The 20,975-nt window shown below is 38.3% G+C and overlaps 1 protein-coding gene across 7 annotated transcripts in view; it reads right to left on the bottom strand.

Moving 5' to 3' along the window:
- Positions 1-130: 130 nt before the first annotated feature.
- The window catches only part of DMTF1 (cyclin D binding myb like transcription factor 1), a 42,413-nt gene continuing 21,568 nt past the window's right edge, over positions 131-20,975 (bottom strand). For 3 of the 7 annotated variants that reach the window (XM_040964908.1, XM_040964910.1, XM_040964909.1), the window contains 12 exons: positions 19,720-19,814; positions 17,741-17,855; positions 16,699-16,775; positions 12,172-12,329; positions 11,045-11,077; positions 10,119-10,228; positions 7,973-8,201; positions 6,813-6,964; positions 5,638-5,847; positions 3,966-4,051; positions 2,746-2,901; positions 1,697-2,490 (listed from right to left, as the gene is read on the bottom strand). In XM_040964908.1, the coding sequence (XP_040820842.1) occupies positions 1,828-2,490; positions 2,746-2,901; positions 3,966-4,051; positions 5,638-5,847; positions 6,813-6,964; positions 7,973-8,201; positions 10,119-10,228; positions 11,045-11,077; positions 12,172-12,329; positions 16,699-16,775; positions 17,741-17,855; positions 19,720-19,814 (2,084 nt within the window). In that variant the 3' untranslated portion in view covers positions 1,697-1,827. Of the gene's footprint in view, positions 1,312-1,485; positions 1,628-1,684; positions 2,491-2,745; positions 2,902-3,965; positions 4,052-5,637; positions 5,848-6,812; positions 6,965-7,972; positions 8,202-10,118; positions 10,229-11,044; positions 11,078-12,171; positions 12,330-16,698; positions 16,776-17,740; positions 17,856-19,719; positions 19,815-20,975 lie in introns of those variants that run through there. The other 4 variants (XM_040964913.1, XM_040964912.1, XM_040964914.1 and 1 more) reach the window with 3 other exon arrangements.

Here is a 20,975-nt window from a genome sequence, read left to right as displayed (position 1 = left end):
TCCCTATTGCAAGGGAGACATGGATCACTTTGCTTTTACTTTAACACTGTTGCATGTGAACATCCCAATCCTTACAAGCTTTTTTTTTTTTACTTACACTGTATTTGCACGGCAATGTAACAACAACGTATTTTTTAGGACAAATATTCTTTTATTTCTGTTAAATTGAATATACAGTTGTTCCCTAGGCAACCAACTTCTGCATGAACTACAGTTTCACATTAACAAAACACAGACAGTAAAAAGACACTTTGATTGTGAAGATCTAATTACAGTAATAAATAAAATAATTTATACAATGTTTCTGTGACTTTTCTATAGGGGTCGTGTTCTTTCAAGACTAGGCAGAGGCTAGTTTTGGCTTAACTTTTTTCTAGTTGGAGGAATGACTATTTGTTTCCTTTTGTTAACAGAAGCAAATTTTGTGTTTTGAGAAGAAGTTATATACCATGCTCCCAACCAGTTCATACACTAAATTAATTGTAAACTCTAGTGCCCACCCACTCCAGCTATTTTTAGGGGTAATTTATATAGCAAAAGAAGAAATAATGAACAGTCATGGGATAGGCAACATTATTTCTCTCCCCATCCAATTTAGTTTTACTTAAAAGTAGTTCAGTTACTTTTCCAATTAATGAACAGTGGTTTCTTAAATGGCTGGGAACTGCTCGCTTCTGGTGGGTTTTGTTAACTACTCTCACCTATATTCCTTTTAAAAGTAATAATAACAATTAAAAAAACTTGTAGTGAATTTTCTTGACTCTTTAATGCTTTCCCCTCTACCCTGCCTAAATCAGCTCCCACTGCCAGCAATGGGCTAATAAAGTAAGTGCCATACAGTCAAGTCAACTATTAGGGCTCTGTAATTTGATTGTTGGTCAAATATCAAACTAGAACATGCTGATAATGAGTTCTTCAAAATATAACCAGGCTTATGTGAGGCTGGATAGAAAGTTCTGTTACTGCTTTTCAACCAGAGCAGTTAAGCTTTGCTGATACTTTTCTCAGGAGCTCAAGTAATGACATTCCCTCTAGTAACAGGAACACGGGTATCTGCAACTCACACTGTCATCAAACCCAGGTAAGGCTTCAGCACTGGCTGTGCAAAAGCCAGAGGAATAAGCCTCGTGGGAGCTGCTCCTATTTCTTTGGAGCAATGGTCACTGACAGTGTGGCTTCTTTGCTTCAACTGTCTAAGAGTTACCTAATGACAGTTTACCAAATCCTCAACATCCTTCGAGTCTTCTGAAGCAGGACTGCACAAAGATGAACCAATGATATTTGATTCTTCCTGATGATGGAGTATTGGATCTGTAATGAGTTAAGTTTCAAGTTAGTCTTAAATACATATGTGCTTTTAAATCCATGCCAATATAGTGTGTACAGTTTAGTGTATAGTGGATCAAAAAGGACTTGATTATAAATGTCTGACAACTTGATATTAATGTATCAGGCACTGGCAATAGTTATATTACAGTATGGTACCTGTTAGTGTTGTCAAAGGCAAGACACATTCGGTATCTATTGTATCAGATGTCTGGATAAAGCCATGTGGTGAAGGAACAATCAGTATTGTTTCATCATCAATTGTTTGATGAACTTGTTCTATGGTGGGAGACTCTAAATCCTAAAAAAAAAAAAGGAAAAAAAATTCAGACTTTTTTTTAGTAGAGATTTCAAACATACAGTAAGTATAGGATTTGCTCTCAAACTTATCCCATTTTTAAAACTACAATACAAAGAAAGGTTAGTATCTTAAAATGGACAATAACCTATAATTCCAAATCGAAACTAATGCAGGTACAGGTCTTCAAGAAAATAGTGCTGTCACTGTGCTGGGCTGAAGTTCCTAAGGAGAATCAGAGCTCTGTTCCTAAGAACAGGGTAGGCTTCCGTCAACATTGCTCTGTGCACTACAGGTGGGGTGGACAGGGGCAGAGTTTTGTTCAACTCCCTTGACTGTGGAAAGAAATCTTTGCCCATTTCCATTAGCAACAACACGGCTGGTTCACTGATCAGTACGGAGGCAGTACCACCCAAACCCCTCCCAAGTATCTGCAGTGGTGGCTCCAGGGAAGTCCCTGGCAGGCTGTTCTCAGGAGCACCTGGACTTACCTCTGTAACATAAGCAGTGGCTAAGTGAGAGGGGGACTCCGCCTCCTGTTTAAGGCGGGTATCCAGTATTTCTTCAGTTCTGACCATAACACTGTTTATCAGTTCTGTGCTGTTTTGGTCACTGAATTTGGATACATGAGCATCATTAAATGATGGCTCCACAGTCATTTTTGGTTGATGGATTTCATCTGGGAAGGTGTCTGCTTCTAGTGCATCTGGAGGCGTGGGAAAATCAGATGACTGAAGATCAGTGTCTACTGCCAGTTCTGTTTGGGATATGGAAGAAATATCCTCAGAAGCAACAGTCTGGATGATGACCCTTGGTGTGTGACACTGAAGTGTGACATTGTCATTTGTGTTCAACAAATGCTCTGGCTGTAAAATGGTAAAGGGAATTATTAATGACAAAGTTAAAAAGCATCCAACAGATTTGTTTATCCATTCTTACTCCTAAATCCTCTATTGCAGCGTATATCCATTGTGCTTTTAGTGATGGTGCAAAGCTACCTGAGACAACAGCAGTAAGAAGAACTGCTTAGATCAACCATCATAGTGCTGGTGCTTCTATTTTTAAATTAAGTATCTGAGTACATAGCACATTCAAAAGGCAAGTGACTGATGTTAACATACAGATAAAGCGTGAACAATGATCTGTTCAGGAGAAGCAGGAGCAGCAGCTGCCAGGGTCACTGTGGGACTAGCCGTCAGAGTCAGAGGAAGGCCTTGACTTGCACTTGTCTGAAGCAGGTAGGTGCCTGGAGTGCCAGTGGGCTGTAAATGGAAAGACTGAAGAAAAAAAAAAAGTTGGAACTGACTGCCGTTCTGTCTGTCCCACACGCCACATTTCCCTTCATTTCCCTTAGCCAAATGCAGTGACCTACTTTACAGATTTGTCCAGTTTGGAAATTTTGAATAAGTGGGAACTACATACGGATTTTTTTTTTACTTCAATAAGGTTATATTCTTGATAAGCTCATAAGCATAAAATTTTAAAGTAAAAAACGCATTTAGTACTCAGTCTAGCAAACATCACAGTTGAGCAACACTCCTGGCACAGCACCCCTCTTCACCCCTGCAGAGCCTGTTGGCTCTGCTCAGCAGCACAACGGGAGATCTGCAGCACTGAACGCTACCCAGCAGAGATCACATCCCAAATTCCAGTAATTGCAATTGAATACATGTTGCTTTAACACACAAAACTGAGGGCTGTCCCTATATTTTGTCTAGTGTCTTTAACACTGTGTATTCAAGGTTTATTCCTTTTGGTAGCTCAGTGATGTTTGTGTGCAAATAATACATTTTCCCATTTATCAGCTTATAGACATTGGGTTATTTTCATCTTCTGGTTATTCTGAATAATGGCTACGAACATTTATACATCAATTTGTACCTGGACACACATTTTCATTTTTCTTAGATGACTTATAGGTGTTTTCGGATTGTTTGAATTCCTGAACAGTAGGCTAAACAGGATAACCAAACTTTTTCCAAGTGGTTAAACAGTGTAGAACTAGGACTTTCAAATTTTGTATTTGGCTGGTACAGTGTTTACTGAGAATGTGTGTTGTTCAACAGCTCATGGTTAATATTCAAACTTTCTCAAATATCAACATTTTTTATTATAAATTTATGACAGTACAAATCCTTAATATACAGCATAGCCATTTACATACATAAAAAGAATATACTAGGTAATATACAGATGAGGAAAAACATTATGTCTTGTCTACTACCCATGTGACCTAAAGTATCTTACCTGTTTATAAAATAAGCATTCCTGAAGATGGTACCAATTCATCTTTCTAAAATGCAGAAACATGGATAGCACCCACTCTATGAGTATTACTCACCGGGAGGATCTCAAATGCCTGTAGTGTTCCACTGTTTAGTGTTATTGTTTCCGAGTCAACAGTAGCAGCGGAGGAGTCTGTTGAAGCTGTAGTGAGATCGAGGACAAGAATAAAATGCTTCACAACTTGAAATTTCTCAGTGTACTTAACTCTCATGATGTCAGTTTAAAAATCTGCCTGGAAACATGAAGTTGTTTAAACTGCTTATGAGAACCTAACATTTATCTGAGGTAACATATGGATTGGGGTCAGTGCACTGCCAGTTCTGCCCGACTGACGGTTCTTCTGGGACACACCCATGCCCGTTCATTTGCTTTTACTATGGTTGCATTCGGTTATAACAGATAACATGAGGTTTATAAATGCCTAAAACATTGTAGTATCCAACATTTCCTATTAAATGAAAGATGCTATTATTCTAGAAGGTCCTATTTGGGGGACTGCACAACACAAAAGATCAGATCTTTAAGGAGTGTCAATCTAGAATCAGACTACTTAAAGTACAAGTTTATAATGAGACTTAAAATTCATGTAGGTGAACAACAAAAATGATTTAGAAGTGAGTTTTAGTTTAATACGTAGTACTATGGTCAGACTATAATAAAGTAATGGTTACACTTCTTGCTGAAAGGAATGTAACGCCCTTACTTGAGTCCTGTTACTTCTCTTAGTATTCTGCATTCTTAAAATAATACCCACAATAATTTCAGGTAGTTCCAGATTAGTAACCCAAATCAAGGTGAGCAAAAGTATGGTTAAGGACAAATGTGGCTCAAGGCTAAGAATGATTTTTACATTTTTAAAAATCAGCATTATACAATTACTTTAAAATAGTCATTTTTATTATCTGACCTTTAAAGAAAAAGTTTGCTGATTGCTGATTCCTACCCCCTAATGTGAAAAAAAAAGGGGGGGGGATGAATAAGAGAATATACTCCAAATGTTAATAATAGGCTGCTTATAAAATTGTTACTGAACTCACATTTGTAAAATGTCTACTGTATTCCCACAATCAGTTCTATCAAACTAATAGTGAAAGAAAACTGTTTAAATCTTCTTGCAGTTTACAGCCTGTAGCGATCATACTTATTTGTACTTATAATTTCTGCTTTCCAGTTTTTAGACTATTGAAACAAAAACAATCAGGGCTAAAGAAAATACATTCTTCATACTTTATTATGTTGGTAGAATGAGAAAGCAAGTAACCAAACTCAAATTAGAATTTTTAAGAGGCATTATTAGTTTAAAAGTCTCCCAGATGACTTTGCCAGATGCCTGGTACTAACATCACACACAGGTGTCCCGTGATTCTCAACCAGGGGAAGATTACTGACACATCTTCTATGTACTATGTCAAATCTATCTCTAGTTTGCTGCCTCACTGGCTGACCATATTTTAGGTAAGTTTCTATTAATCACTGATTCTTCTATTTGAGTGGTGAGTTTCTATTAAATCATTAATTATAAAATCCAATGACTTTTTAATAACCAGGTAATTGGTTCTAACTTATTGCTGACACACTGTGTAAATGCTAAATGTAAACTTTACATCTCGTTTAAGTGAAGCCAACCAAATTTCCTTCAATGCTCGAATATGACTGAAAGCAGCAGAGCTGCCAGCCAGAATCCTCCAGGGTCGAATGGCAGGCGGTCTTGTGCTTTCAACACTTACAGACATGGGTGATCTGCACTGGGATCTGCAGTGCTGCCGTGGGACTTGGAGAGACGGCTGCATTCTCTTCCAGGCGGGCAACTCTGATCTGAACATGCTGTACACTGGAACTGCAATTACTGCTGGGGACTCCGGATCCAGATTTGTGCTCCAAAAGTGTTGGGTTGTTTCTTTGGTTTTCATGTAACTGTTTAAGACCTTTTATTAAGACTGAAGGAAGATGGGTAGACAAAAAGAACATTGATTCTCCGATAGACCACCATCTAAGCAACATGGCGGGCGGGGTGGGAGAGGGTAAGGAAGGAAAGTATTTGGAATAAATTATTGTATGTTGGTATAAGAGCTTATTACAGTAACAATAAACACTTTAAATCATGAGTACTGAAGCTTTTTGGAAGCACTACCGATTATAACATTTAAAGAATTCAGTACTGTCAGCTGAAATTAAACATATGTCGTAGGCTTTTTTAATAGAAGCCTAGTTTAGGTGCTCATTGGCACTTGACTGGCCCCTTCCTCAACAGGAATGAAACAGCTTGCAGTTCCTGCACAGAGAGCTATTCCACACTCTATCATGATATTTGGTAACTGGGTGTTTAATTTTCAAAAGTTGGAGTTTCATCAAATCAGAGTTCCTAAGCATTTAATTTTCCTTTGGGCGAATGGGAAATTGGAGTGCTATACTATGGGCAATGAATGGGATCAAACACTGTATAATTTGATGCCTAATTTCAAAACAGGCACCAAAGGATATGTTATGCCTCACTTTGTAAGATTACAAGAATAATTTTCTGGTTCATAAAAAAGGATTGTTGGAGTTTATAATGAATTAGTAATATATACAGGGTTTTACAAAATAAACTGCCACATTCAAATCATAATTTGTCTTAATTTAAATTTTTGAAACATCTTTGTACAAAATGAAAATGTTAAGATTTTAAATTCATAATTTCTGTAGAATAAGGATTATTTGTCTATTTTCACATTAGGTGCAAACTACAATTATGAACCCTTTTCTCAGGAGGAAAGGGCAACTCCCCAAAGCAAAGTATCATAAGTTTCAAGTGGTATCTGCTGCAATCTCCTTTTACTTGAGGCAAACAACTTGCAACTTCTAACCCTACTGATTAAATGTGCTGATAGCAAGGGAGGATTAACAGCAAACAGTACTTCACCAGGAAATGAAACATCCTTATGGTTTGCAATTTGCCTTTTGATGGTCCACCATTTACTTCGAAGCCATTGTGGTGAACGGACGCTGCTCCATCCCTCAGCCAGCAGATCCCAGTTTATGTCATTTTCATCAGCCACATCAAGCTCTGCTATCCTACAGAATGGAAAAATAAGCATGCATTAGATGTTAAGTTTATTTTTCCCTGGGGACTCTCCTCTAACCACAAGTGATAATGGTACTGACAAAGTATGCCAACTAGATACTACCATTAACTTACATGGGGCAAGGATTCCTGAACAGAACTGCTTTCAAAGCTAAGAAATACCACTAGCAATTATCTTGTTAGAAGTACAGAAATGGTTTGAGCTGTAGTGAATGGTTAGAAACAGATTAAGAACTGTGAAGGAAAGGGAACAGGCTGAAGGTTAAAACAACATAGTTAGAACATGTTCTGCTGTACAGCTTGCTGCAGTGTTTTATGCTGTGACTAGACTAAACCAGTTCCTGGATCTGTGCCTTCCATTTGTAAAACAAGAATATTCAGAAATGAACTATTTGAATGTAAGGACAACTAGTTGGTTAAAAAAAGAGTAAAAATAAAACTCAATGCAATGATAATGAAAAAAAGACAAGAACTGCAACTAAAAAATAACCAACAAAATTGTACAACTAAATCTGGAATTACAAAAGCCTGTATGTCTTCTGGCTTTTAATTATGACACATCGGACTTGATTAAGGAGCAGCCACAGTCTGTTACTTTGGGGTCATCACAGCAGCCAAAGATTGAAGGGGGTGGAGACTGAACAGCCCTCTTACCCTAACCAGGTTCCCCGCAGGCCAGCTCAGAGGAGGCACATTGGTGGGACAGTGGAAAAGCTACACTGCCGCTGCCTGTGCCGTACCTGTTGTGTGGTTAGACAGGCCTTCAGTCTCCACACCTTCAATCTGGTGCACCAGGGCACTAAATGCACTAAAAAGAACAAACACAAAACAAAACAAGAGCTCAATATGAAATACCGAGGATCTAAAACAGAGGCTTTGAATGGAAAGGATGCTTTCGAGGTTAAGGCAACCAAGGAAATCAAATGAAGAGGGTAAATTATGACATTCATAGCCACGAAGTTAAACAGTTCTGTAATTAAAAGATTCAGGACACAAACCTGAGGATGAGATTGATTTCATCTTCCTTGGTCCATTCGGTACCCCCACTCTGTTTCCAGTTCAGGTAATTGAGCCATTTAGAGCGACACTGCTTTTCTGAGCGGGTACCCACTCGTTCAGCCACAGCTGCCCAAGACACACCCTGTGTAACTATGTCTCCCGGTTCAGTGCTTGTCAATTCATGAACCACCTCTGCAAGTCTCTTTTCTTCTTCTTCTGTCCACTTCCCTGCAAGAAGGAAATCATCCAGACCACCACTGCTACGATCTCTGACAAACCTGATTCTGCCTACTATTTCCAAAGCCTGATGGGAAGAATGCAGTAATTAGTACCAGCGTTCTATTTCTGAATGACCCTACTAGGTTGCATTTTACTAGTCAAATATTAAAGAAAACAATCCTAATGAAGAGCACAGACTTCTTAAGGAAAAGTGTTAACCCTACCTACAAACAAAGTCCTCAAGTTGCACCAAGTGCTTTCTGTGCCAACAACGAAGTAGGAAGGCTTAAATTAGGAGCTTCATGTGACACAGAAATTCACAATTTTTTCTTACTCCCACCTAAGATTCCTTGTTTGGCAGAATGGGAGTTAAGTTTAAGATGCTGTTATCTTCAGGTTTTCAAGGTAAGTGGAACCCCTCTAGGCTTTCCTTTCCCTAGTGAAAACTTGGCTTATATCCTTTTATTTTCCCAACTATTCCAAAGCCAAAAACCACTTAACACCTAATAAATTCTGAGAATGCTATTTGTGCATATTTGCATCCCTTGTTTGGTTGTAAACCTAACTTTGAAATGTCAAATCCCTGATGCCAAATTTTCACTTTGGTCTTCATGTTATAGAACTTGAGCAGAGATCAAAAGTAAAACAAAACAAAACAAAACAAAAAAACAACAAACCAACCTTTTTATTTTATTAGCAGGTAAAAATGTATGGAATCATTCAGACTATGTATTTGTTTCACCGTTATTCTACGTATTAACTGAATGCCTGTTAAGGACTCTGCCTCGCCCTGACTGCTGTGGATCTGTTTTCATGGTTTGGACACACAGGAAGGAAGCCATCAGAAATTACGTGCTGCAACACGAGGAGTGCAGGCAGACACTGCAATCAGCAAGGTCACTTCCAATTGTGTTCACGACGTCTCACAGGAAGCCTCTGGGGTCCTAACCCTATGTCTAAGGCTTCCATCCCCATCTTATCCCACAGAGTTGGTGGAATTTATATTCTTACTGTCTTGCTATATAATAATAGTGACAGTGCAACAGATAAAAGGAAACATTCTTGACTTCACTTTACAAGAATAAGGGGGTGAGGATAAAAAATATGCTTTAGGAGATGAAACTGAATTAATTTGAGAAGTATTTATTCAAAGACTGAGCACAGACTGCATCCTCCTCTCAAGAACATCAGGGCAAAGGGAACTGGGAGAGCATGGAGTCTAAACTCTTCAGACTCAGGCACAGAAAAGTAGTGTCACACTTGATGCAGAGCCTGTATACTATTACTGATCACAAAGGCCAACTTTAACAGCATCTTCAATCCATACGTGCACCTTAACAGGCATCAGTAGTCCGCCCTGGGGACTGAAATACCAGTACTAGTCACATCATTGGTGAAAAAATATAGCGAATTAACCACTTTTGAATACCACCTAATCTGACACCTACAACTGAAGTTGTTTGTAAGCCTGTGTTAATAAGCTGTTTTTCACTTTAATCAATTGGAAGGCACAAAATTAAATTTCCTCCAGCTTTCAAAAATTCATGGAAAATGTGTATTATAAAAAACTATGCAGTGATTTCACAATTTTTATACACAATAAGCTCATATTTTAACTCCATTTTCCATGAATTTTATGAAGTACCTTTACATGTTTTAAATACCTCCCCAACAGGAACAATTCTGAGCTGCCAGCAAACAATATGCTACACTTAAACTCCCTTCAGAGCCAAGGAGATGCTGTGTCCTTGTGTTCACAATATCACACAAAACAAAGATCAGTTAGTTAGGTCTGTTTAGTAGGCTGAATAAAAACAGAAGACCAGAAAATGAAATCTGAACTACATAAAATGGAACAAAACTTCGGCAAAGAGACGAGATCGCATTATCTGCATGGCGACAAGCTGCTGCCAGGGGCACCAGTACCTGTGTTGCAGGTGTCCTTCATCAGCCGGCACCGATCTTTGACGGAAGATGCACTTCTTCCTAGCGCCGCCCCTATTGTTGCCCAGTCATTGCCATGCTTTATCCGGAGCCTAAAACAAGAGTCTGCCAATCAGCATTTGGTTCAACTGTTTTCTCCCTTTTAATTTCATCATTTAATCTTCATTCTTCTTCTTCCCATTTGACTGGTATGGAAGTTGTGGGCAGCAATACTTTGAGAGCCAAAGTTTGAAAGTGTGGCCTTTTTGGGGGGTCCACAGTTGTCTGTGGGTGAAAAAAAAAACAGGCAGCAATTGCCTTTTTCCTGGGTCAGAGAAGAAATAAGTAACTTGGATATGTGTTCAAAAAGACCAGATTTCCCCTCCGGTTACTGACACACTCTCCCAGGCAAGCTCCCTATTTTTCCCTTTTGAGCAGAATCTAACAAGCTCTCATTCAGACATCAGAAAAAGCCACTGGGATGAACAGGACTGACTGTAATTTTTACCATGATCCAAATAATCCATTAAAAATCATATTTTGCGATCCTAATTCAATGAAGCAAGATTATATTCCCTAATAGCTTTATATATGGTAGAGACAGCCCAGATGTTTGGCAGTGAAGTATCTGCCAAATCACCATACTAACTAAAGCTGGCAAAGCCCTGGTTTTGATCCCACAAATTCAGTCTTCACACTGCCTGAAATGGCCACCTCATCATTTCTGGAAACCTTTATAGTGGGCTGAGGAAGCTTTCGGAGACTGGTAACAGGAAACTCAACTCGTATGCATGGCTTCATGACAAACTCTAGATGGTCAATTATGCAGACTAAATTACACCAGTCTACCAAAAAATCTTAAATTTTCAAATCAAAAGTAAAACAAAACAAAACAAAAAAACAAACAAAAAAAGCCCCATAAAACTTACTCCTTCAGCTTCTCAATTTCTTCAGGTGTATACCTAGAAAATAAGGGAAATTTTTCAAAAAGAATTATTAGTAAATCACTTTTACTTAGGGAACTTAATGTTAAATCATGCAGCATATTGATAATAGTGCTAATAATTTTAAAGTGGATTAATAAAAGTAACAAATACTGCTATTTTCTTACCAAAAAGACCAATAAATTACAGTAAAGAATCACAAAATTTTTCTATAGAAAATAGCAATATTTAAAGCATATGTTTGCATGTATACTGCTTAGTTGTTTATTTCAAAGTTAGGATTAGGCACCCTGGCATTTTTAATTAAATTGGAACCGATGACTTAGGGGTGACAGTAAACCAAAACTTAAAAAAAATATATCAAATTTGCTTAAGGTACAAAGAATCTAAGTCTTCCCCTTTTCCTCTACCTAGGCAGGGACATCTCCACTGGGCGAGTACTCAGTGCAGTCACTACAGTCTCATTTCTGAGATGTCCATGGTGATGCTGGGAAAGCCTGCTCATTTTGTTGCCACTGTGCTGCATGAAAATTTTATCAAGTTCCTAAGTCATTAAGAAACCACCATTTAAAAGTCTGTTTTTTTCAGCTATGAAAACATAATTCCTTTCAGCTTTGCAATATGCCACCATGAGCAGGCTGCTGAAGGGTCAGAAAACCAGGTACGCAGCAGCATGAGTTAAGCTACACACTGCCACCTGCAATTCCTGGTGAAGAACTAAAAATATGCCAGTCACACCACCTGTTGACTACAGTGCCTTCCCATCCACACCATCTATAACAGAAATCCATATGATTTCCAGAAATGCAATCAGCTTCCACTTGGTTTTGGTTTTGCTTTGTTTTTAAAGAAAAAAAATCATAAATCTTTAACTATCACTGTACTTCTTACACTGCTTTACAATAACTAAGTCTTATATGATTCACATCTAACGTCTAAAAACGATTTTATTACAATGAAATTTCATCACATTCTCTAAATGGACTAGGATAAAAACAGCAGTTATAGCTGTCTCCAATTAAGGCCTTGATCAGAACTATTTTTAAAAATAACAGTTCCTTAAATAATTCTCCTAATTACACGGATACATGCAGCATTACAAGTTTTCATACTTTCCCACATGGTTTCTGTCATCATACATGCGAAGCACTCTTCTATAAACTGCAAACAAAGGCCGGTTCAGACCCCATGCTATAGTCCTGTAGAAATCTTTCCTTTCGTCTTTCGACATCTCAAAGATGATTTCTGTGGCATCTTTTATTCCGCGTGCCTAAATGGGTTACATTTTTTTGATTTAGGAATTTCTGATAAAATGCATATGGATATACTATGCTTTTAAAATGTGTTTTAAAGTTACAGTTCATCAATGATACTTAGAAAAACGACATCACTAATTTAGTCACATACAAATATAAAATTCTTCAAGTGATAATAATAAATATTCCAAAAATAAACTATCAGATTCAATAAATCAATTAAAGAAACTGGAAGAAAATTCTAAGAGTAAAATGTATGGAATCAACAATCAGAACAGAAAAAAATACACAAATGTGCAGTTTGGACAAATAAGATTAATTTGAAATGATATACTTTTGGCAAAATTAAAAATACGAAAAACACCAGAAAAACTGGGATCTAAGCAGAGATGCTGCAGAAACTGTACAATCAACAGAAGAATTTTATCAACAATTTCATGTAAACAAATTTCAATTTGGACTAAAATGAGTAAATTCCTGGAAAAGATCAACTTACCAAACAAAGAAAATCAGATAGGCATAGTTCATCAAAAAAATTAATAATGTATTAGAAATCTTTCCCTAATGAGAACACTGATTTTGATGACATTAGTAGTAAATCCTACTCAAGAGATACAATTCTGACCTTAAAAAGAAGTTAACAGGGGAAATGTTCTTTGTCATCTTTCTGGGCTACCAGGATCTCCACAGCGAAATCAAAGACAGATTTAACACATCCGTGTAAAAGTGAATTTATCCCAGGAATGTAAGTTTTTATTAACTCAAAGAAAAAATTGCTTAAATCAATGATACAATCAATCATATCAGTACATTTGTGGGGAAAAATGTGAAATCTCAAGAGAAACAGCAAAAGCAATCATAAAATGCAATAGTCACAGGAATATGATCAAATTTTTAGCAAATTAGGATCTTGCAATAATCTAATACAAGAAATTGACAAAGAAAGTATGAGGACTAGAGAACAAATCATTTGCAGACAAAATTAATATTAGGGTATTATGGAAAAATGTGTATTATGAAAAAACTATAATAAGCTAATTTTTGGTATCAAAATCAGCTCATTTTTAATTCCACATTTCATGAACTGAAGCATTTTCATAGATACCCACATATCTGTGAAAAAAATATTTGATTAAAAGAACAGTTTAACAAAGTTGTTGGATATAGAGGCCAACAAATAGTCATTTATCTCTACACAAACTCATAATTATTTTTAAAAGCTCCATTTACAAGCGTATCAATAATTGAAAGCATCTGGATTAAATCTCAGGCAAGCTACAGAAGTCCTTAGTGGAGGAAAAATTTGAAAAATACTAAAGAACTAAGTAAAAATTACAGCTATACCATGTTCCTTCAACAGGTAAATAAAGCTACTATTTTCTCTCAAAATGATTTATAGATGCAATGCAGCTCAATGATTATATCAAAGTTTTTCTTTCTCTCTAAAGTAAAGAGCAAAGAATAACTAGAATATTCATGAAGGGCCGAATGCTTGAAACAGTGCTGCACTGCCACAGGCATCAGTGATGCAACCAGGAGGGGCAAGCTTGCACTGGAAATGCCTGATTTGGGGCAGAATAGACACTATGAGATTGGGAAAAAATGACAGCCCATAATCAATGTTGAAACAGTTGTCACTCATACAGAAAAATGTATAATTGAAAGCCTATTTCTTACTCTACAGGAAAAAAAATTATAAAATGCAAAATTGTATTTTTGTAAGCAGTATGATAGTATTTTCATGCCTCTGAGATAGAAAGACTTCTTAAGCAAGCATGTGGAATGAAAAAGACGATGATGAGTGTGACATTCAAGTTAAAAGCTGGCTCATGAAAATGACAAGACGCTACCCTGAGAATCACAACAGGAAAACCCTGGTTCAAAGTCAATCCCCCGTCCCCTGCCAAGATCACTACATCTTTGGGACATTTCCTATTTCTGCCAATCCTATATTCCAATCACCCAAATTAGAAATTGTATGCTGCCAACTCCTGGCTTTTTCTCTTCCTCAGTACCCAGTCACCAGGTTTTCCTACAGGCTGTTGCCATTCTATTTTTATTACCACAAGCTTAACAGTCTCTGTCATTCTCACAACTTGTTCCTTTTGGGTCCAGTGAAAAGTTTCAAATCTTGGTCACATTTCCTGCCCATTAACCAGTAAGTGGAACAGTCCGTGGACATCATTTAGGCTAATCTAAACAAGAAACCACCTTCATCTCCCAAGTTTAACGGGCTGACCTTTCTTCACTGCCTTATCTAACAAGCATCTCCCGATTTGAACTGAAGAGTGTTTGACCAGTAAACAACTTTCACACGCCTGGGACAAACTTTCAATGGTCACCGTTTCTGTTTCTCTCAAAAGGCTAACCTCTGAGGAGAAATCTTTCTTCCTTAAAAAAGAATTAAAGGTTTTAAATTTTTTAGTTGAAAACAGCACGGCAAGGTTGCAACTGAAATAAACTTCAGAATGTGAACATTCCAGGCAACATTTATTTATCTCTAACAACAGGACAGTTAAATAAATAATACTACTTAAAAGGTACATGGGGGCCCGGTGTGGTAGCCTAGTGGCTAAAATCCTCGTCTTGCACGTGCCAGGGTCCCATATGGGTGCTGGTTCTAATCCCGGCAGCCCTGCTTTCCATCTAGCTCCCTGCCTGTGACCTGGGAAAGCAGTCGAGGACGGCCCAAACTCCTTGGGACCCTGCACCCGTGTGGGAGACCCGGAAGAGGCTCCTGGCTCCTGGCTTCAGATTGCCTTAGCTCCAACTCTTGCACCATTTGGAGAATGAATCAATGGATGGAAGGTTTTCTTCTGTCTATCCTCCTCTCTGTGTATCTGACTTTCCAATAAAAAGAAAATATATCTAAAAAATGTTTATGGAAATAAATTTTTAATTTTCCATGAATTTTTAAAAGACATTCTCATATTGCATACACTTACGCACTTACCAAGTGTGCATCTCAAAGACGCACCTCTCAAATCTAACTCATGGACGAGGCAGCATGTCTGCAGGGACGAGGAGAGTGAAGATCTACCTTACGGAGTTCACACTTAACTATCAAGTTTTCTTAAATCCTTTATTGCTTATTTCCTATAAAACAATGATCCAATTCTTTGTCTTTTTTTTTTTAAGATCTGTGTTATTTTTATTGGAAAGGCACATTTACAGAGAATGAGAGACAGAATAATCTTCCATCTGTTGATTCACTCCCCAAGTGGCTGCAATAGCCAGAGCCGAGCTGCTCCAAAGCCAGGAGCCAGGAGCTTTCTCCAGGTCTCCCATGCAGGTGTAGGATCCCAAAGCTTTGGGCTGTCCTCGGCTGCTTTCCCAGACCACAAGCAGGAAGCTAGATGGGAAGTGGAGTAGCTGGGACAGGAATCAGTGCCCATATGGGATGCAGTACTGGCAGGAGGATTAGCCAATGGAGCCACTGCTCCAGCCCCATATTCTGGATTTAATAGCCCAGTCTTCTAGTGGTCGTTTCTCTTGGTTCAAATTAAAGGAGATATTTTCATGTATCTGGTCTTAATCTCTGGCATTTTTATTGAAGCTTTAATACCTTAGCCTACTCTAGTCTAAGACTTTCTTCCTGTCCCAATTTTGAGAATAAACTCTTTCTCTGAACCTTGTAGCATCACTGCTCACATGACACGAACCCTGTATTATTATTCACATATTTTCAGCCTTCCCAAATGGACTGCACTTTTTAAAAGCAAACACTCATGTTAAAATGAAAACATTATGTAAGACATTTACGAAAAGGACTAAACTTATAGGAAGTAAGCCTGGTTATGAAAATAAATTTTAAAAATTGTTAAATGTACTTCCATTTACATGAAACTCAGAGAGGACAGGCATATGTCCATTCACTAGCTCACTCCCAAAATGTCTGCAACCGTCAGAGCAGGCCAGGCCGAAGGCAGGAGGGTGGGACGCCGTGGGGCTACAGAAGAGGACGCTGCCTCCCAGGAATCACGCAACAGGAGGTCGAATGGGGAGTGACACAGGTCTTGAACCAGGCACTCCAGGTAAGAGATCAGCTTCATCCACTTACCTTGGATTTGTTTGTTTAGAAAGGGAAAGATAAACTCAAAGATGCATACTTTAGAATGCACACAACATAAATTAAACTCCTGTACAGGTTTCTTGAAAACATTAGGCTTTAAGATACTGAGATTTTTCAAGTGAAAATTTAAAATTTGTTAAAAAACACTATACTGTAATTACACACCTTAGAATTATTAAGCTAGAATAAATCAGCTAACCATCTTTAAAAAAAGATAGTGAAAAGCTCCTGGTAAGTACATACAGCATACTGCAAGGCTATTTTTACAATTACCAGTAAATAAATTAGTGAAAAAAAAAATGACAAGGTACCTTCAGATAGCGTTCAATATTGTTCATCAAAATATCAATTTCTTCCTTGGACCACATACCCTGCTTCCATTTATGCCCTTAAAGGAAATATTATTTTTAAAAAGTTACTTCCTTGAGAAGAATAAAGCACGGCTAATTTCACATTCATCCTAAAAATGTGAAAGAGTCACAAGTAAAATCGCTTTTGTAATTTTTTCTAAAAATCTTAGGTGGCTTATTTTCTATCTAGAATTGGGAAACAATTCATTCCAAGAAAAAAGTGTTCCCTAATTCTGGCTTCTAAGTTATAATTTATCTCACTTTAAGAGACAACAATAATGAGATTTCTTAAAACACTCTTCTGCTTTCAGCAGCAGTACAACACTGCTAAAACCCCACTTCAAAAAGGTAAATCATGACTAAAAGCTCCTGAAACTTTTCTGCGCTGAATCCTTATGGGGAATGAACATTTACAAAAGACTCCAGGGCAAGACAAAGACACACTGCATACCACATGATGTTTTCTTAACGAGTATTTACTGCACAGTGGCTGCAAAAAGTTAATTGTTCCTGATTGTTTACTTCAGGGTGGGATATACACAACTCTTGAAGTTTTGGCAGTAGCTTCCTCAGCTATGCCTGTGACTACATACATCGACACTGTCACATTAAGTGATGAGGGTCCACCAAACACATTCTGGAATATGGAATTAAAAGGCAACTTTATTTTGGAGCAAAAATTTCTTTTCCTAGCATATGTTTTCTACGAACTGCCTGAATACTCCTTGTGTTTTGTTTCTAAGCTGCCTAGACCAGTTAGTAGACCCCTGAAAAGGCCTGATCTCCACTCCCACAAAACAACTGTACTGTCTTAAAATGTCACTATACTTTTGTTCAAAATCTAAAATCTATTTACATTGGAAAGAGGAAAAATTAAAGTTCACCATCAAAAACAAAGCCAAATGAAGTCCTCAATCAATGGTGAAGGTCCAACTCGGAATCCTAAGGACTACAAGCCTTTCCATGTTTTTCACTGCACACTAAAATTCATTATTCATCTCACCTTTGTTTGTCAAAGAATCTTTATCTTCTTTAGTGGTAAACCAGGCTTGGCTAACTGCTGACACTTCTTCATTACCCAAGGGAGATATTTCACCTAGTTGCTCATTCTGTAAAATCTTGAAAAAGCAGCAACACGATTTAACAGCCAACCTTTTGATTAATCTCTTTCTTCAATATTGAGCATTATAAAACTCAAGCAATAAAGAATTAATTCCTGTTGGATATTGTAAAAATATACCCAATTTGCACACTGACAAATGTTCTTATTTTTTAGGGCAATATAAAAACAAAATATTTACATCAATATGACTTTCATTTAAAAAACTGGGTAGGCTTCTATTTTATGTAACAAGCTAGTACTCAGTCAAGCATTTTGATTAATACAGAAATTTAAAGTAATTTGTATATTTACAGACAGTAGATTGAGCTTACACAGAGAGCCATAATCAGTTGCAGATAGGGAAACAGTCATGGTAGAGTTGAGGGTTATGATGCTTCATGAAGGAAAAATGCTGGGCTAGTACTGGGGTATATTAAACTATCACTTGCAAAGCTGGCACTCCATATCCCATACTGGGGGTGCTAGTTTGCATCCTAGATGCTTTGCTTCCCATTTAGCTCCACTGCTAATGTGCCTGGGAAAGCAGTGGAAGCCAAACCCAGAACTTGGGCTCCTGCCATTCACATGGGATACCAGGACAGAGTTCCTCGACGCTGGCTTCGGCCAGAGCTCGAACACGGTGGCCATCTGCAGACTAAGTGCACGAAAGCTCTTTGTCACTCTGCCTTTCAAAAATACACAATGAATTTTAGAAAAGATTGTTCTCAAAAATATGCTTTTAAATATTTTGCTAAGTGGATAGATGAAACAGAAGAAAAAGCTATTGAAAAAGAAGACACAGAGTCCACGTATAAGTAAAATATATTCACACTGCAGGCTAAGAAAGCAAAGAATTCTGATTACTTTCAGCACAATTAATTTAGTTAGGTTTTACATGAGATAGAGCAGTTCACATAGCAAATGGAGGTTGATTACCAGCCCCCTCTCAGCAAATGATAAAGCATGCCTAGTCCTGTTAGTGCCAGAATGAACAGCAACAACCAGAACTAAGTGGTCTCCACAGCTCAAGTGAGATCTCTACACCTAGTGAGCGAATACACAGCACCAACTCCTGTTTCAACAGATGCAAACTGCTGCATCTTTTGCAATGGCTAAGATGCTGCTGCCTCACCCATCCCCATACTGGGGTTCCTGATCCAAGTTCTGGCTATTCTATTTAGAATTCAGCTTCCTGGTACTACACATCTTATGAATCAGAAGTTGGTAACTCAAATATCTGGTTCCCTGCCACCCAATTACAGATCCAGTCAGAGTTCCCAGCTTCACCAGGGCACAACTCTGGTTGTGATGGGTTCTGGGGGGATGAATCATCACAAAGGAACATCTCTTCTGTCTCTGTATGACTTTCTTTCTTGTTTTTGTTTGTCTGTTTTTGTTTTTGGGCAGATTTACAGAGAGAAGAAGAGACAAAGATCTCCCATCTACTGGTTCATTCTCGAAGTATTTGCAATGGCCAGAGCTGAGCAGATCTGGAGCCAGGAGTTTCTTCTGGGTCTCCCATGCAGATGCAGGGTCCCAAGGCTTTATGCTGTCCTCTGCTGCTTTCCCAGGCCACAAGCAGGGAGCTGGAAGGAAGTGGAGCAGCTGGGACATGAACCAGAGCCCATAAGATGCTGGCACTTACAGGCAAGGAATTAGCCAACTAAACCTTCATGTTGGGCCATCCATGCCTTTTGAGTAAGTAAAAACAAACAAAAAATGTTTTAAATTGTTTGCTTAGAGTGAAGATGCACAGGGAAACTAAAAACCTGGCAAGTCTTCCAACTGCTACTTAGTAAGGTAAACACACTCCTGACATTTACCACTGAAGCAACACGGGAAGCAGCACGCTCCTCAGTCCATTCGACCGTGTACCGTACCTGAATCTGCGTCACAGTCCCCTCACTGATTTCATCATCTGCCACCTCTGTAGTTGCAGTCATCGTCACCTCAAAGCTCTGATCATTTTCTGAAACTTCAAGAGCAGAATAGTTCATCGTCAGAATAATCACAGTAAGTTCAAATTATTTACGAAGTATCTACGGGGGCCAAACAGTAGTATGACATGCTACTCCTCCGTCCTGTAACACCAGCATTCCAAATGGGCGCCATTTCATGTCACAGCTGCTTCCAACCCAGCTCCCTGCTTATGGCCTCGGAAAGCAGCCAAGTACGACTCAAGCCCTTGCACCCCTTCACTCACGTGGCAGACCTAGAATCTGAATCTCCTGGTTTTGGATCAGCTCAGCTCCTGCTGTTGCGGCCATTTGGGAAGTGAATCAGTGGACAGAAGATCTTTCTGTCTCTCTTCTCCGTTTAAAAAAACAAAAAAGGAAGGGGAAGGAGGAACAACAAAGCAAGAATGGAAATGTGATACGGTATGAGATGTTTGACATTTTAAACAGGTGACTAAGAAAACAAGATTTAGAACGAGGGAGGAAGGAATCTGGTCATGCAAGTCAAATGTTCTGAAAGGGTTCCTAGGAACGCAGAGGCCAGCAGGGCCAGAGCGCATGGAACAACAAGGGACTGCGGGGCTTGAGCGGCAGTGAGATCAAAGACTAATGCGGTCATCTAGAGGAGAGGTCAGTCACTTGCACTAACATGAAGGTCAGTCAGGCTAGTAAGTGAAGTAAATTAGGGACTGATGGCAAAGATGATTTGCAAATAAACCAAATAAAATGAAAAAAAAAAAGTTAAAAGTCAAGGATGACAGAAAAAAATTTTTTTCTCTTAAACTGTTGGGAGAATTAATCTACATTAATGAAATGAGAAAGTCTGAGGAAGAATCAAGTTTAAGAATTTAGAAAGTTTCAGGAGCTTAAACCTTAAATTACTTTGAGATATCTACTAAGCATCTAGAGTGCACAAGTACTAACTAGCAAGAAAATCCGGAAGTAGTAAAGCCATGAAATAAAAACTTAAGAATAAAAGCAGAAAAAAGCAGCAGTTTTAGATTGAGTCACTGTGTTCTTCAGAAAAAGGCGGCTAAGCTTTCCGGGAGGAGCAAGGGATGAGCACTCTGAAAAGGTGCCAATGCACCAAGTACCACAAAACTAAAACAGTGACCGTACTAATAACAGCTGGAGTTGGCAACCGGGAAAGAGATGAGCAAGTAAAAACCCGGGCAGAGCGC

Source organism: Ochotona curzoniae, unplaced genomic scaffold (genome assembly GCF_017591425.1).
Source record: "Ochotona curzoniae isolate NIBS_2020 unplaced genomic scaffold, NIBS_Ocur_1.0 scaffold_3835, whole genome shotgun sequence".
NCBI lineage: Eukaryota > Metazoa > Chordata > Mammalia > Lagomorpha > Ochotonidae > Ochotona > Ochotona curzoniae.
This window is presented reverse-complemented; position numbering and strand designations above follow the sequence as displayed.